The sequence below is a fragment of the Phascolarctos cinereus genome, unplaced genomic scaffold, assembly GCF_003287225.1.
Source record: "Phascolarctos cinereus isolate Bilbo 61053 unplaced genomic scaffold, phaCin_HiC Scaffold_726;HRSCAF=1367, whole genome shotgun sequence".
NCBI lineage: Eukaryota > Metazoa > Chordata > Mammalia > Diprotodontia > Phascolarctidae > Phascolarctos > Phascolarctos cinereus.
The window spans coordinates 101,692,408-101,706,692 of NW_027556098.1; the positions used below are offsets into that span (position 1 = coordinate 101,692,408).

The window sequence follows — 14,285 nt, forward strand, 5'->3', positions numbered from 1 at the left end:
TTAATGTAATAATATGTGATTACATAGTAATATTACTTAATGGCATGTTGATATATTACATGTCATATAAATAATGTGTAATAAAATAATAATATTATAATAGGATCATCATGCCCTTATTTCTCTCTATGGTTTTTTGAGAAGCCCCCCAAATATCTTCTTATCTGTCTATAAAGGCCCCTTTCTTTCCCTTTCTCTCCCCCATTCCATTCTAGAATTTGAATAAATATGATCCATATTTTCCACTCTAGACAAGGAGCAGTAGAACAGCAATCATACTAATGTCCTTAAATTAGTAGCAGGCAACTGGAGGTGGGGCACTCCAAGAATAATTCCTATGACAAGAATTTGGATGACAATTTGATTTGAGAAGGGGGTATTCTTCTTAACAGTGAAATAACTTGGAAGAGAGTTAAAGGGATAGCTAGGTGGCACAGTGGATTAGAGCACCAGCCCTGAAGTCAGGAGTGCCTGAGTTCAAATCTGTCCTCAGAACAAACACTTGATACTTACTAGCTGTGTGACCCTGGGCAAGTTACTTAACTCCAATTGCCTTAAAAGAGAGAGAGAGAGAGAGAGAGAGAGAGAGAGAGAGAGAGAGAGAGTTAAAGACTGACTCTTTGTACAAGAAGCAATACCTAGATCCCAGTTATGTTCAGTTATTGAATTTCAGCTTACAGTAATCTCAAAAGTTACCTAGCTCTGTTTATAAATTACCTTATTTTAATTTATCATGTTGACAGAAATCCCTGTGATGGCTCCCATCTTTCATTTGTACAGTACTTTAAAGTTTATAACCTTTCCTTACAATAGGCCCATGAAATAGGTAGTATCATGTTCAGTTTTACAAATGAGGAAACTGAGGCTCAGTGACTTGCTTCATGTTATGCGGCTATTAAGTCTTGGAGCCAAGTCTTGAACACAGTCTCCTGACTCCGCATTCTTTATGTTATATATTACATTGCCACTATAATTATCAAGCACTGTATAAGAAAGATTTATGAGTTTGTCTTGGTGAGTAATAATATCAAACTCTAAAACAGTGATTCTTTGCATGGCATGGTGGTATTTAGGAACGTGAAATGGAGGCCAAAAAACGAGCTCTAGAAGAAGAAAAACGGCGTCGAGAACTACTAGAGAAAAGATTGCAAGAAGAAACTAGCCAACGACAAAAACTAATTGAAAAAGAAGTAAAAATAAGAGAGAAGCAAAGAGCACAGGTTGGTCAGATACTTATTAAATTTGGACAGATTTAGAGTATGTTGCCCTCTTGTGGTCATGTCATTCATTCTATGTCAACAACAAGAAGGTCTTTTGGAGCACCACTGTATAGTCTTCATTCTATCATAAAGAAAAGAAATATCCAGTATGTTGCAATCATACATAGACTATGAAGGGTTTTTTGTTTCTTTTTAATTTTTAAACAAAAAAAAATTCTAACATCTTTTGCTTGCTCTACACCCATGAGCCCATGATCCTTGTCTGTCCTTTCTTCTCCATTCTCATTGCCACCACTCTACAGGCCCTTATTACTACTACCTGAAATATTTCAGTAGCCTACTAATAGCTCCTCCAGCTTGAACTCTCTGCCATCCAAAACTATCCAATCTCTGCCAGAATAATCTTTAGATATGCAAAGATCTATCATGTGACTTCTGCTCAAAAGTCTCCAGGTCCTTTCTGTTGCCTAAGTAAAGCTCAGATTGCTTGACCTGGCATTCATGGCCCTCCATAATCTAAACCAACAGTGGGGAACCTGTCGCCTCAAGGCCACATGTGGCCCTCTAGGTCCTCAAGTGCAGGCCTTTGACTGAATCCAAACTTCACAGAAAAAATCCCGTTAATAAAAGTATTTGTTCTATAAAACTTGAACTCGTCAAAAGGCCACACTTGAGGACTTAGAAGGCCACAGATTTCCCACCCCTGATCTATACTCATCCTACTTTTCTACCCTTACATCATATAACTTCTTGCCCTAAATTCTATCATCAGGCCATATTAGACTAGAGAGTTGCTCTGAACACATTCAGAACTGTTCTAGCTTCATACCTTTGCTCACAATGTCCAGCCTCTCCTCTTTCCCTATTGAATTCCTACCCATCCTGTAAAATAAGACAGCTGTACTAAATAGCCCCTTATGTCCTCCCCAGATCTAGTAAGTCAGTCAATCACCAAGTATTTATAAAGTGTCTCCTGTCTAACAGTTAATGTGCTAAGCAGTGTGTATACAAAGAAAGGCAAAAACACAGTCCCTAATCTCAAGGAGCTCGTATTCTAAGATCTGTGTTCTTCTGTGGGCTAAGATTTGCATTAGATTAGCCCATTTCAAATACCATCTTTAGGAAGCCCTCTCTGTTTCCCCACCATCAACAGTCTTCACCCTCAGACCTCAAATAGCACTTTCTTTTGCCCTTCTGTATTATGGTGTATCATAGGTATCTGTGGGTCATGTAGATTTGTGTCTACTAGACATAAGTAAATTTTATGAAGGCAGAGAACAATTCTTAACTGCTCTTCAATTGCAGTATGATAAGGGTTTAAGAACTATTTGTGAATTAATGTGTGTGTGTATTCTAGAAGCTCATCAGCTAATTCAGATCTTTAGAAAGGAGGTAAATTATTTAGCTTATTTTGTTTGGGGACAGAGGACTTTTTTTTTCTCCTACCGAGCCACAGAAGTATGTCAAAAAAGTAAAGTAAATGTTTCTTTGTACGACTTTGAAAGCATGAGTGAGAGAATCCATTTCTAAGGAATACATCAAAACGTTCTCCTTGGCCATGCCTTGTGGCACAGGCGGTGTTGTATGAGGTTGGTAGAGTCTAGGAAGCAGGACACTTTGTGTCTAATTAGAGAAGTGAAACTTACTGTGTGACTCTGGCCAAGTAATTTAGCATAGCCCTTCTTTGACTCCATTTTGGCATCTATGAAATACTGATGGTAATCACTGCTTTCCTTTCATTCATAGGATCATGATAATGATAAATGATATTTGCACTCTCTGTAAGAAAGGCACTATGTAAATACTGTCAATTAATTCCATTTTGAGAACCTTTCAGATCTAGCATGCAAAGTTAGAGCCCCTGGTCTTTTCATAGTTCACATATTAATAATACATGTTCTGAAATTGTTAGGATTCTTAGATATTCATCTTGAGTCTTTTGTCTAAAAATTTTGTATTTTGAATACTTATCAATAATTTATAATATCAGTCACTCAAAAAATTGCACTATAATATAGGAATGAGTCATAAATGATGTTACTTACTGGATTTTGTGTTCAAGTAACTAGTTATTTTTATTAGTAAACTTATTTTTTTTTCCATTTTTGGAGAGGGCAGCAATTGCCTAAAAGGAAAAAAAAAACATCTGGTAGATGGTCTGTTCTGCCTGTATTCTTCAATCTGTCAAGTTTTCTTTGCACCTAAGAAGTAAATATGTGCTAACAAAGACAAGTCTGGGGAATTAATAATATTAATGAAAACAAAGAAAGGTGGGTATTGATTAGCCAATGGGATGCTGGATTTAGAGCAAGGAAGATTTTGGTTCAGATCCTGCTTCAGACACTTATTAGTTGTATGACTATAGGTAAATCACATAGCTTCTCTGTGCCTCAGTTTCCTCAGCTGTAAACTGACAGGGCAGATGGTTTTGAAGGTCCCCTTCTGCCTCTAAACCTCTTGCTGCCCCTGCTCAAATTGTCTGAGACTCAGGGGTTCAAAGTCTTGCTGATCTGCATCTTTAGAGGGTGTCATATACCCTGTTGAAATCATGGTTCTGATCCTCTCCTGACCCCTTCCCCCAAAAATAAAAAGTATTTGTAGATATGCCTTTAAAAAAAAAGAAGTAGATGTGGTTTAGTGGAAAGAATGGATGTGATGTCAGGACCCCAATTTAAATCCCCGCTCTGATAATTACCACCAGTAAAACTTTGGACAAGCCACTTAAGTCCTCTGATCTTCATTTTCCTCATCTGTAAAAGGAAAGGATGAACCAGAAAACCTCTAAAATCATGTCTAGCTCTAAATCTCTGATCCTATATCTACTACCATTCTACAGCTAAGTAACTAAATGATATATTTAAGAGACTCATATTGAAATTTTACATATTGTCCTCCTTTGCAGAAAGGATACAACAGCAATGAACAAAAAGTTAGACCTAATTTCTCACCATGCTGTTGTAAGAGGACATGGCTTACCTTCTTTCACACTTTTGTGCCCTCTCCTTGAAATAACAATCCTCAGCTTATGTGCTGGCCTCTCTTATACATAGTTGGTATGGGTTTATTTTTGTTGTTGTTGTTGTTTTTGTTTTGGGGCTCTTTTTTGGGAGGGGGAGGCAGGAAGCAAGAGTCACCACCAGGGAAACATCCTTTTTTAATTTTAATAGCTTTACCGTTAAGTACCTAATGCGTAGACTTCCTTGGAGTGCAGAGTAGGAGGGGGGAAGTTGATGAGTGTTGGCTTCAAATGAATTCATCATTCAGAATGCCAAAACTTGAGTAGAATCATTCTCCCAGACTCACATTTACTTTTCCTAATCACTGCTATAGTCAACCACATGTGTTCATAGCATTACTGAATGGAAACCAAATTTAATTAAGCTCCCATTTTGTGCAAATTACTGGGTTCCACTTGTAAAAGTATAGTTTGAGTAGTCACTCCTCTCATGACTAGAGCTACTTATAAAGCTTGTATATTCTAAAGGGCTAAACTGCAGTGATGTTAAGCATTCCTTAATGTGTGGTGTGCTCTGTCAGACTGAATAACATTTTCCTAAAGATAAGATGGATAACCACAAGTCTGGGAAATTAGATAATTTCTTTTATCTTTTTAAAATTGTATTGATTTCTTTTGTTTTTAAATCTCCAGCATCTAGCACAATGTGTGGTACACAGTAGGCACTTAATGCTTGTTAGTTGATTGATTGATATCACCTTCATTTTCAAATATATCCCTCTAACCTCCCCTGTCCAGTGAAGCATCCATTGTAGGAGAAGGAGGAGAAGGAGTAATAAAAAGAAAATGGAGAGGGAGGAATCAGTTTAGGAAAGCTAACCTACTTATTAATCAAGGATTATGGACAGGAAACATTAGTCAATTGATAAATACGAAGTAGAACATCAAAGTTATTTTAATTTGCATTTCTCTCGTTTTTAGTTTTTATACTCAGTCTCTCTGCCTCTTCAAAAAATGGAGAGAGATGCATTTCCTCATGATTCTTAAGAATCAGTCTTTGTCATTATGGTTATACAACATTCAGTTTCTTTGGAAGTACGATTTCTTTGAGTGTGACTGGTTGCTATGTAACCTTTGATAGATATAGGGACTGGACTTGGGATTTAATTCATATGAAGAATCCCAGGTGAGCAAAGTCCTTCTACTTATTCAGCTTGGTGCCTTCTCTATAACTTATGGTCTTAGGGAATTGTCCAAGGCACTGAGAAGTTAAGTGATTTGCTATAGGTTCCACGGTTAATGTGTGTCAAAGGCAGGACTTAAATTTAGGTCTTCCTGGCTTCAGCATGAGCTCTTTAGCCATCATGCTGAATCACTTCTCTGCATTTGATAAGCCACTGGAAACTCTCAGGCCTGTGGTATCCAGAAGAATGGGACAAGAAAACTAGAAGTCCGAGATCATGATAAGGATCCCTTAGAAAGGTTTGCGGTGTTCCACTGTCACCAAAGCCAGTGCCATTATCTGGTGCAGAAGTTCTGCAAAGCTAAAGGGAAGCTCTAAGAAGGAGAACTAGAAATTGGTACTCACGTGGTTTCCTTCTGCTTGCCAAATCCCTGCCAAATTCTGATGAGCAATAAAGCTAAGCCACACCATCTTGGCAGGCCAAGATGCAGAGCTTATCCTTAAACCTGATTATATGTTTTGTGTCTGATTAGGTCATTCTATTCCACCCACCCAAGAACTCAATAATCATTTCAGCTTTCCTTTGAATTTGCATAAGGGAAAAAGAATTTCTGCTGTGCCAAAGTGCTTAGGGGTATTTTATTTTATTTTATTTTATTTTATTTTTATCTACAGATGCCTAGCTTTTTATGTTTGTAACCACAGTGATGTATGCCTTATAGACCAGCCAGACTCTTCTCCTATTTGCATCTCAGGTCATTAGTAATAAAACAATCATTCAACAAGTATTTATTAAGTGTCTGCCATGAGCCAGGCACTATGCTAGGCCCTAGGGATAAAAAGAAGAAAAAAGCAGGTCTGTGCTTTCCAAGGACTTTACAATCTAACTAAGAAAGATAATATTAACATAAATATTTAGAATGTAAATTCCTTGAGAGTAGAAATTGTTTCTTTGTATTTGTATTCCCAGCACCTAGCACAATGCCTGGGAAATAGTAGGGGCTTAATAAATCCTTATTGGTTGATTTATTGTACAGTTATATGCAAAATAGATACATAATAAAGTCCAGGAATTCTTTGTGTAGCATTTTTAATGTATCACTCCTATAATACCATAGCATTTAGGGCTGCAAGATGCTTTTGAGGCAACTTGTTATAACCCCTTATTCTACAGATGAGGAAACTCATACCCATGGAGAAGTGACTTGTTTGAGGTCTGATTGAAAATCCTACTGGCTGCTTATTAAGCTCAAGTTTGAATTTCACTCACTATTTTTTTTAACTTTTCCTTGGATAAATAAATCCCTGCCTTTTAGCTCTGTCTTGTTGGCTAGTAAATCGAGGTGTTCCTTTTGGGGTGTTATGCAGACTGTGAGTTCCTTGAGAGCAGGAACTGTTTTTTGCTAGTTTTGTTTTTGTTTCCCCAGTACTTAGCACAGTCCCAGTGAACAGCAGTGTTTAATAAATGCTTGTTCATTTACTGACTGAGTAATGTTTGCAGAGTAGATTAAGGTTGATCACATGTATCTTTTTTTAGAGTAACAAGAATAAAGTACAGGACACGTTACCAAAGCTAATAATTTGCGTCTGTACATCTTATGTGGACATTCTAATTCATCCTCCTATATTATTTCTACCAAATTCCCTATAAAACCATTTCCAAATCACAGTGTTCTAATTTCAAGTTATAAAAGAACTCTCTTCTTGATTTTATCTGATTCTACTCCTGTTTCTCACATTTATCGCCTTCTTACGTTGTCACTTATAACCACAATCACCTCCATTCAGGTCCTCATCACTGAAATAGCCTAAGTGGTCTCCATGCACCCATTCTTCCCCTCCTCCCAATCCATCCTTCACATTCTTCACACAGATGTCAAATTGATATTCTTAAAGTACAGGTCTAATATCATTCTCTTGCTCAGGAAGTTTTAGTGGCTCCCTATTGCCTCTATAATAATTATAATTATGACAAACATATAATTATAATATAACATAATAATGTTATATAATACATAATAATTATAATAAATAATTCCTCCATTTGTCATTTAAAGACCTTCATGATCTGCCTCTAATTCTATATTTTCATACTGGTTACACATTATTCCTCCTTGTTCATTCTGCATTCCAGTTAATCTGACCTATTTGCTATTCATACACAGCAGTCCATCTCCTATCTCTGTGTCTTCATGCACATACAGATACTGGAATGCTGTCCCCACTCCTGTAGCTCCCTTAAAGGCTCAGTTCATTCAAGAGGTCCTTCTTGAGTGGCCTAGTCTCTTGTAGAAAAATTTGTGTTTATTTTGTGTGTATGCTCTTTTTATTATCTATGAACCAACCTCTTCCCACTCCAAAAGAACATAAGCTCTATTTGGGCAGGCGTTGCCTTGCTCTTTTATTTATATCCTCAGCATCACTTTGCACAGTGCCTGGTCCATAGCAGGTACTTATTAAATGTTTGTTATTTGACTACTTCTCCCTATATTATGCTAGCATCATCCTACTAAATATTTTATCAATATTCTCAAGTATTTTGTGTTTGAATGATTAAGCCTTTTATGTCCCCATATGTATGTCCCCATATGTTAGGTCATTTCTTTTTTCTCAAAATTCTAACATATGGTAATTTTTATGCTTGGCTTTTCACTTGGTTTCAGAAAGGAGGTCAACTTTGAGGTATATGTAGCCTGAAGCTATGCAAATAATTACTACGGTGGATTAAATGGGTTTTGCTCTGTTGTAGGCTCGACCCTTGACTCGCTATCTGCCTGTTAGGAAGGAAGACTTTGATCTACGGAGCCATGTAGAGACTGCTGGCCACAATATAGAAACCTGTTACCACGTGTCCATCACAGAAAAGACCTGTCGGGGCTTTCTTATCAAGATGGGTGGAAAAATTAAAACCTGGAAAAAACGGTGGTTTGTTTTTGACCGAAACAAAAGAACATTCTCCTATTATGCAGGTGTGTGATACAGTATTTCAACCTATTGATTGTAAAAGCTGTTAAAAAAAAAGAAAGAAAAGAAACAAAATGAGGTAGCATTATTGTCACAGTCAATATTTAGCCTTCTGCTCTGAGTCCTGCAGATTTATATTAAATTGCTAGAATGTAATTCTTCTACCTCTTTTTTCTTATATCATGAAAAGATGTTTGCCAGTTCTACACGTTATCGAATCTTATAGCTGAAAGGATCCCTTAAGTGACTTAATCCAATGCTGTTGTACAGGTTGTTGTTTTTGTTGTTTGTCCTTCATTTTAGAAGATGACCAATGAATGACATCATGATGTTGAGGTAAAATAGTGGATGATGGTGAGGTCTTGACTTGCACACGAATTGGATTTAAGTGAAGCAGAGTGCAAAGTCCTCAGCCTGATTCTTTTTTCTAGAGTCATTGAAATCCAGCGGCAGGACAAAAGTCAAGACAACTTGAGGCAGTGAATGAGATTAAATGACTTGCCTAAAGTCACGCAGTAATTTAATGGCAGGGCTAGGACAAGGATCTGTGTCTCCTGACTTCTGCCTGGTGCCCAGCAGTGTAATACAACTACTAAAAAGAAATTAGTGAAATTATGTCCAGAACAAGAGAGGGAGCAATCCCATATTATTCTGAATAGATGTAACTATATCTAGAATATTGTGTTTAGTTTGAGACACTATATTTTTAAAGAATAGACATTTTAAAAAAACTGAATTGACTCTACAGAGGACAATTAGAATGGTGGGGGTGTCTAGCATTTGGAACAATTGAAGAAACTGGGAGTATTTAGACTGGAATAGAAAATATTTGAGTTAGGAACATTATAGTTACTCAGATTTTTAAAGGGCTATTATACAGAAAAGACAGTTTACTTATTTTATATATCTCTAGATCAGCATTTTTTGTGTCCTGGATCCCTCTGACCGACATAGGCTGGTGAAACCTATGGACCTATTCTCAGAATAAGGTTTTTAATTGCAAATGATTACCAAAGAAATCAATTATGTGGAAATATAATTCCCAAGAATTAAAAAAAAATATTTAAGAACCCCAGATATAGAGAGAATAATCATTGAAAGGTGCTAGTTATAGGGATACATATTTTGGCTCAGTATAAGGAAGATATTTCTAACAAAGCAGTTCACCTTTATGTAAATATTCAAGAATCAGCTGAATGCCAATTTATGGGAGCTATTGAAAGGATATTTTGTTATACTATGTTGTTGTTGGTAGCCTGTACAAGATGTTCTGTAAGGTTCTGCCTAACATTTAAGTTTCTATGGTTCTGGTCAGTTTCTTTCATGTGCAAAACATCCTTTGAGACTTTGTTACCTTCTGAATGTTGTCTTGTCTTACAAGATAATCTGAATCATAGTCTCAAAATTGGAAGGGACCTTAGGAATCATCTAATCCAACCACTTTATAGTACCTTTGATGGGTAGTTATCTAGTTTCCACTTGAATATGTCCTGTGATGGGGAACTTGCATCTTCCCAAGGACATCCTTTATACTTTTTCTTTTCTTTTTTTTTTTGAGAAAGCCACAATTATTAGGAAATTATTTCTTAAATTGAGCCACAATTTGCACTGGCTAAACTTTTAGTTAAGTGAATACCTTTTTCCTCAGACAGATTGCCTAACCAACTTTAAAGCTCTCTTGGGAGATAACAGAGTGACCAGGTATAATGTCTTCTGGGTTTAATCACACTTTGAGTATAGAATTTCTTACGTGGCATGGTGGATAGAGCATTGGGCCCAGAGTTAGGAAGACCTAAGTTCAAATCTAGCCTTGGACACTTACTAACTGTGTGGCCCTGGGCAAGTCATTCAACCTCTGTCTGCTTTGGTTTCCTCAACTGTAAAATAAGAACAATAATAGGACATACCTCCTAGGGTTGTTATGAGGATAAAATGTAATATTTGCAAAATGCTTTGCAAACTTTAAAATTATATATAAATGCTTATTATAATATAGCATATTATTATGCTAGCTATTATTATAGTTGATATTTTGTGATATACCCTTTCTCCTCTCTTGATCAAGGAAGGTGCTTACCACCTATATACTTCCTTATGTAAGCTTCTACTTCCTCCCTTTCTGCATCCTTCAGACATCTTTTCTGTGATCTGTAGGAGCTTGCTTTTAAAATGAATTGCAGAGGAGAAAGCATTTCTTTTCCCCATCTGGTAATTTAATCATCAAAGGCTCTACTTTAAAATGTCCACTTAGTCCTTGAACTATAATTTAACATATATGGTGGTAGATAACCAGTCAGCATGCAGAATTTGGTGTCAGAGGAGGGGAAGTGAGTGATGGCAATTTTCCTTCAATTTTTTTCTTTACCCTTCCCTGCCACATAAGGACATATAGTTTATTCGTGAGAAATTCTTTCTCATATATGTCAGTATTATTTAGTGGATTATATAAGCAATGAAGATTCCCTTCTAGTGGCAATTTAAAATAATAAAAATTTTAAAGCATAGATAGGGAGAGCTCCTTTCCCTGTGATCTAGCACACAATAGTTAGCATCGAGTGGAATTTTCACTCCTACATCAGAAAATGGCCTTTTAAAGCCATCAGAATGGAAAATATTTTTTATGTTTGTCATCCGCCATACTTAAAGTCATACAAAATTAGACAAGCTTAGTTGGCAGTCATGCAGCTTGTTTATGAAGTCTATAATAAATGAACTGCCTTGAATTTATTTTAACACTTATCTAATAACCATTTTGAGCATTGGCTGTGAAGATATCAAGAAACAAGTGAACAATGTATGCAGCAGGCTATGGAAGGAGCACTGGATTTGGAGTCAAAGGACCTGGGTTCAGATTCTGGCTTTGCTACTGTATGACCTTGAACAAGAAGTCACCTTCTCTAGGCCTCAGTTTTCTCATTTGGAAAATTAAAGAGTTGGAATAGATAACTTTTAGATTGTGGAACTGGGTAATTTTCTTCTAGTTCTAATTTTGTGATCGTTGAGTCACTAAGTAACTCAAATTTTTATGAATTGTTGTTAGTAGCAATAATAATGGGGCAGTTAGTTGGTATAGTGGATAGAGCACTGGGCCTGGAGTCAGGATGACTCATCTTCCTGAGTTCAAATCTGGCCTCAGGCACTTGGTAGCTATGGGACCCTGGGCAAGTCACTTAACCCTTTTTTACCTCAGTTTTTCATCTATAAAATAAGCTAGAGAAGGAAATGGCAAACCATTCCTATATTTTTACCAAGAAAGCCCCAACTAAAGTCATGAAGAGTTGGCCACAACTGAAAATGATTGAACAATAAAAAAGCAATAATAAAAAAATAATAACAATAACTACTCAAATTTACATAAAAAGAAAAGCCGATCAACAAGCATTTATTAAATGCCTACTGTGTGCTAGACACTGTACTTGTGCTAGGGATACACAAAAGTGAAACTTCTCTTAACCCTTGAGGAGCTTATTACCCATCCAGGGAAGACATGTAGATATTTAGGTATGTATGGAATGGATATAAAACAGATGCAAGATGATTTATTGGAAAAGATCTAGCAAAGGGATTGGGAGTGAGGTGAGGCAGAGAGATCAGAAAGGCTTCATGTAGATGGTGCTATCTGAGTTGAGCCTTAAAGGGAAAAAAGGATTCTAAGAGGGTAAACAAAAACAACAATAGGTATTATTATATATTATTTATATTATATATATTAATTTATTTGATCCTTACATCAGCCCTGGGATGCAGGTACTATTATTACTGTCATTTTGTGGATGAGGAAACTCAGGCAACAAAGGTTAAGTAACTCGCGTGGGGTCACATGAAGGAACATTTATGGAATGGCTTCATGTATAATATGGCAGGAAAGGTAGGCTGGCACCAAATGCCTTTAAGGTTTACCAAGGACTTTCCTTAAATCATCCCAGTGAAGATGGTAGTGTAAGTATTATTAGCCCTATATTTATAAAGGGTGAAAGTAAGGCTTAGGGAGGATATATGACTTTCTGAGAATCTCACAACTAATAGATGAGAACACCAAGATTCAAACCCATTTCTAACCTGACTCTAAGAGACAGTGGGTATGGTTTAACAAAAGGATTATTGACTGTTGGGTAAGAAAAGACCTGCGTTTGAATCCTGGCTTAATCAGTTATTAGCATGTGCCTGGGCAATTTAACTGAGCAAGTCATTGAGCCTCATGTTAGAGAATGTGTGGTACCTTAAGTAGCTTTAAGGAAATGCAGCCATCATGTGACATCATCGCAGCTTCTAGCCATGATCTTGAATCCATGAAAGTGATACATAACGGTATAAATGTAGAATAATAGTTTAAGATTGAATTGAAGAGGCACGTGCTATATTATCCATAGGAGATACTGTGGTTAAAAAAATTATTTTTTTTAGTTTTCACTTGATTTTAGATGCCATAATAAATATAATAATTTATATTTGTTGACAAACATATATGCATATATGTGTATATTTATGTACGTATATATACATACACACAAATTGAAAACAAAAAAATCAGCTATCATTAACATGGTCTATGATAGCATTTTGTCAAAGTCAGATACACATTCTCTTCGAACCCATTCCTCCCCTAAGTGTAGATGACCACTGGAAGGTAGACAAATAGAGACAATAATCAGAAAGAAAAATTGAAGGAAGTGATAAATAATAAAGATTAGAAGTATATTCTGGGGGGCGGAGCCAAGATGGCAGAGTGAAAGCAGTGACTTGCTTGAGCTCTCCTCCAAACCCCTCCAAATACTCATAAAAAATGGCTCTAAACAAATTCTGAAGCAGCAGAACCCACAAAAAGACAGAGTGAAACAAATTTCCAGCCCAAGACAACCTGGATGATTGATCAGAAAGGTGTATTGTGCCGGGCTGGGAGCGCAGTGCACTGCGGCATGGTTGCACAGGCCGCAGCATGGGCACGCAGGCTGCAACAAACCGGGAGCAGGCCTCAGAGGACTGGATTGTGGGCAGCTGTGGAGGTTTCCAGACTCCTCAATCCACCAATGCCAAAGACAAATTAGTAGGTCAATGGGAAAAGTCTGTTTCTGTCGGTGCCTGAGAAAGGAAGGCGGGGTTTCAGCGGTGCTGGGGTGAGGAGGAGCGCCGGCTTGGTGGAACTTGTAGTGGTTGTGGAGAGGAGCCCCTCATCACAGTTACAGGACAGAAAGGAGTACTTGTAGTTGTAGGCCAGGAAAGGAGTAAACACCTTGCCCCTTATCATGCCACTTTGGAAGAACTGAAAATTTACAGGTCCCTACAAGTATCTCTGAAAACAGCTGTACAAACCCCCGAAGCTTGGGACAGTACATTTTCCACATTGGAAGCAGATTCATACCTTAACAACAGTTTAAAACTCAAGTAATTGGCACGGATCATGAGCAAGCAGTGCAAAAAGAGTCAGACTATATTATCTTACTTTGGTGAAAAAGAAGACCAAAATATACAACCAGAAGAAGACAACAAAGTCAAAGCCCCTACATCCAAAGCCACCAAGAACAATATGAATTGGTCCCAGGCCATGGAAGAGCTCAAAAACTATTTTGAGAAGCAAATTAGAGAAGTAGAGGAAAAACTGAGAGTGATGCTAAAGGAGACCCAAAAAAATACTGAAGAAAATAACACCTTAAAAAATAGCCTAACCCAAATGGCAAAAGAGGTCCAAAAAGCCAATAAGGAGAAAAATGCCCTAAAAAGCAAAATTGGCCAGATGGAAAAGGAAGTCCAAAAGATCACTGAAGAAAATACTTCCTTAAAAATTAGAATAGAGCAATAGGAAGATACTGACTTTATGAGAAATCACGACACAGTAGAACAAATCCAAAAGAATGAAAAATTAGAAAACAATGTGAAATATCTCATTGGAAAAACAACTGACCTAGAAAATAGAACCAGGAGAGAGAACTTTAAAATTATTGGAGTATCTGAAAGCCATGATCAA

At 37.0% G+C, this 14,285-nt stretch overlaps 1 protein-coding gene across 1 annotated transcript in view; it reads left to right on the plus strand.

Moving 5' to 3' along the window:
- The window catches only part of PHLDB2 (pleckstrin homology like domain family B member 2), a 118,498-nt gene that overhangs the window by 96,291 nt on the left and 7,922 nt on the right, over positions 1–14,285 (plus strand). The window contains exons 13-14 of the mRNA XM_021007107.2: positions 1,074–1,220; positions 8,109–8,328. Of these exons, the coding sequence (XP_020862766.1) occupies positions 1,074–1,220; positions 8,109–8,328 (367 nt within the window). The remainder of the gene's footprint in view (positions 1–1,073; positions 1,221–8,108; positions 8,329–14,285) is intronic.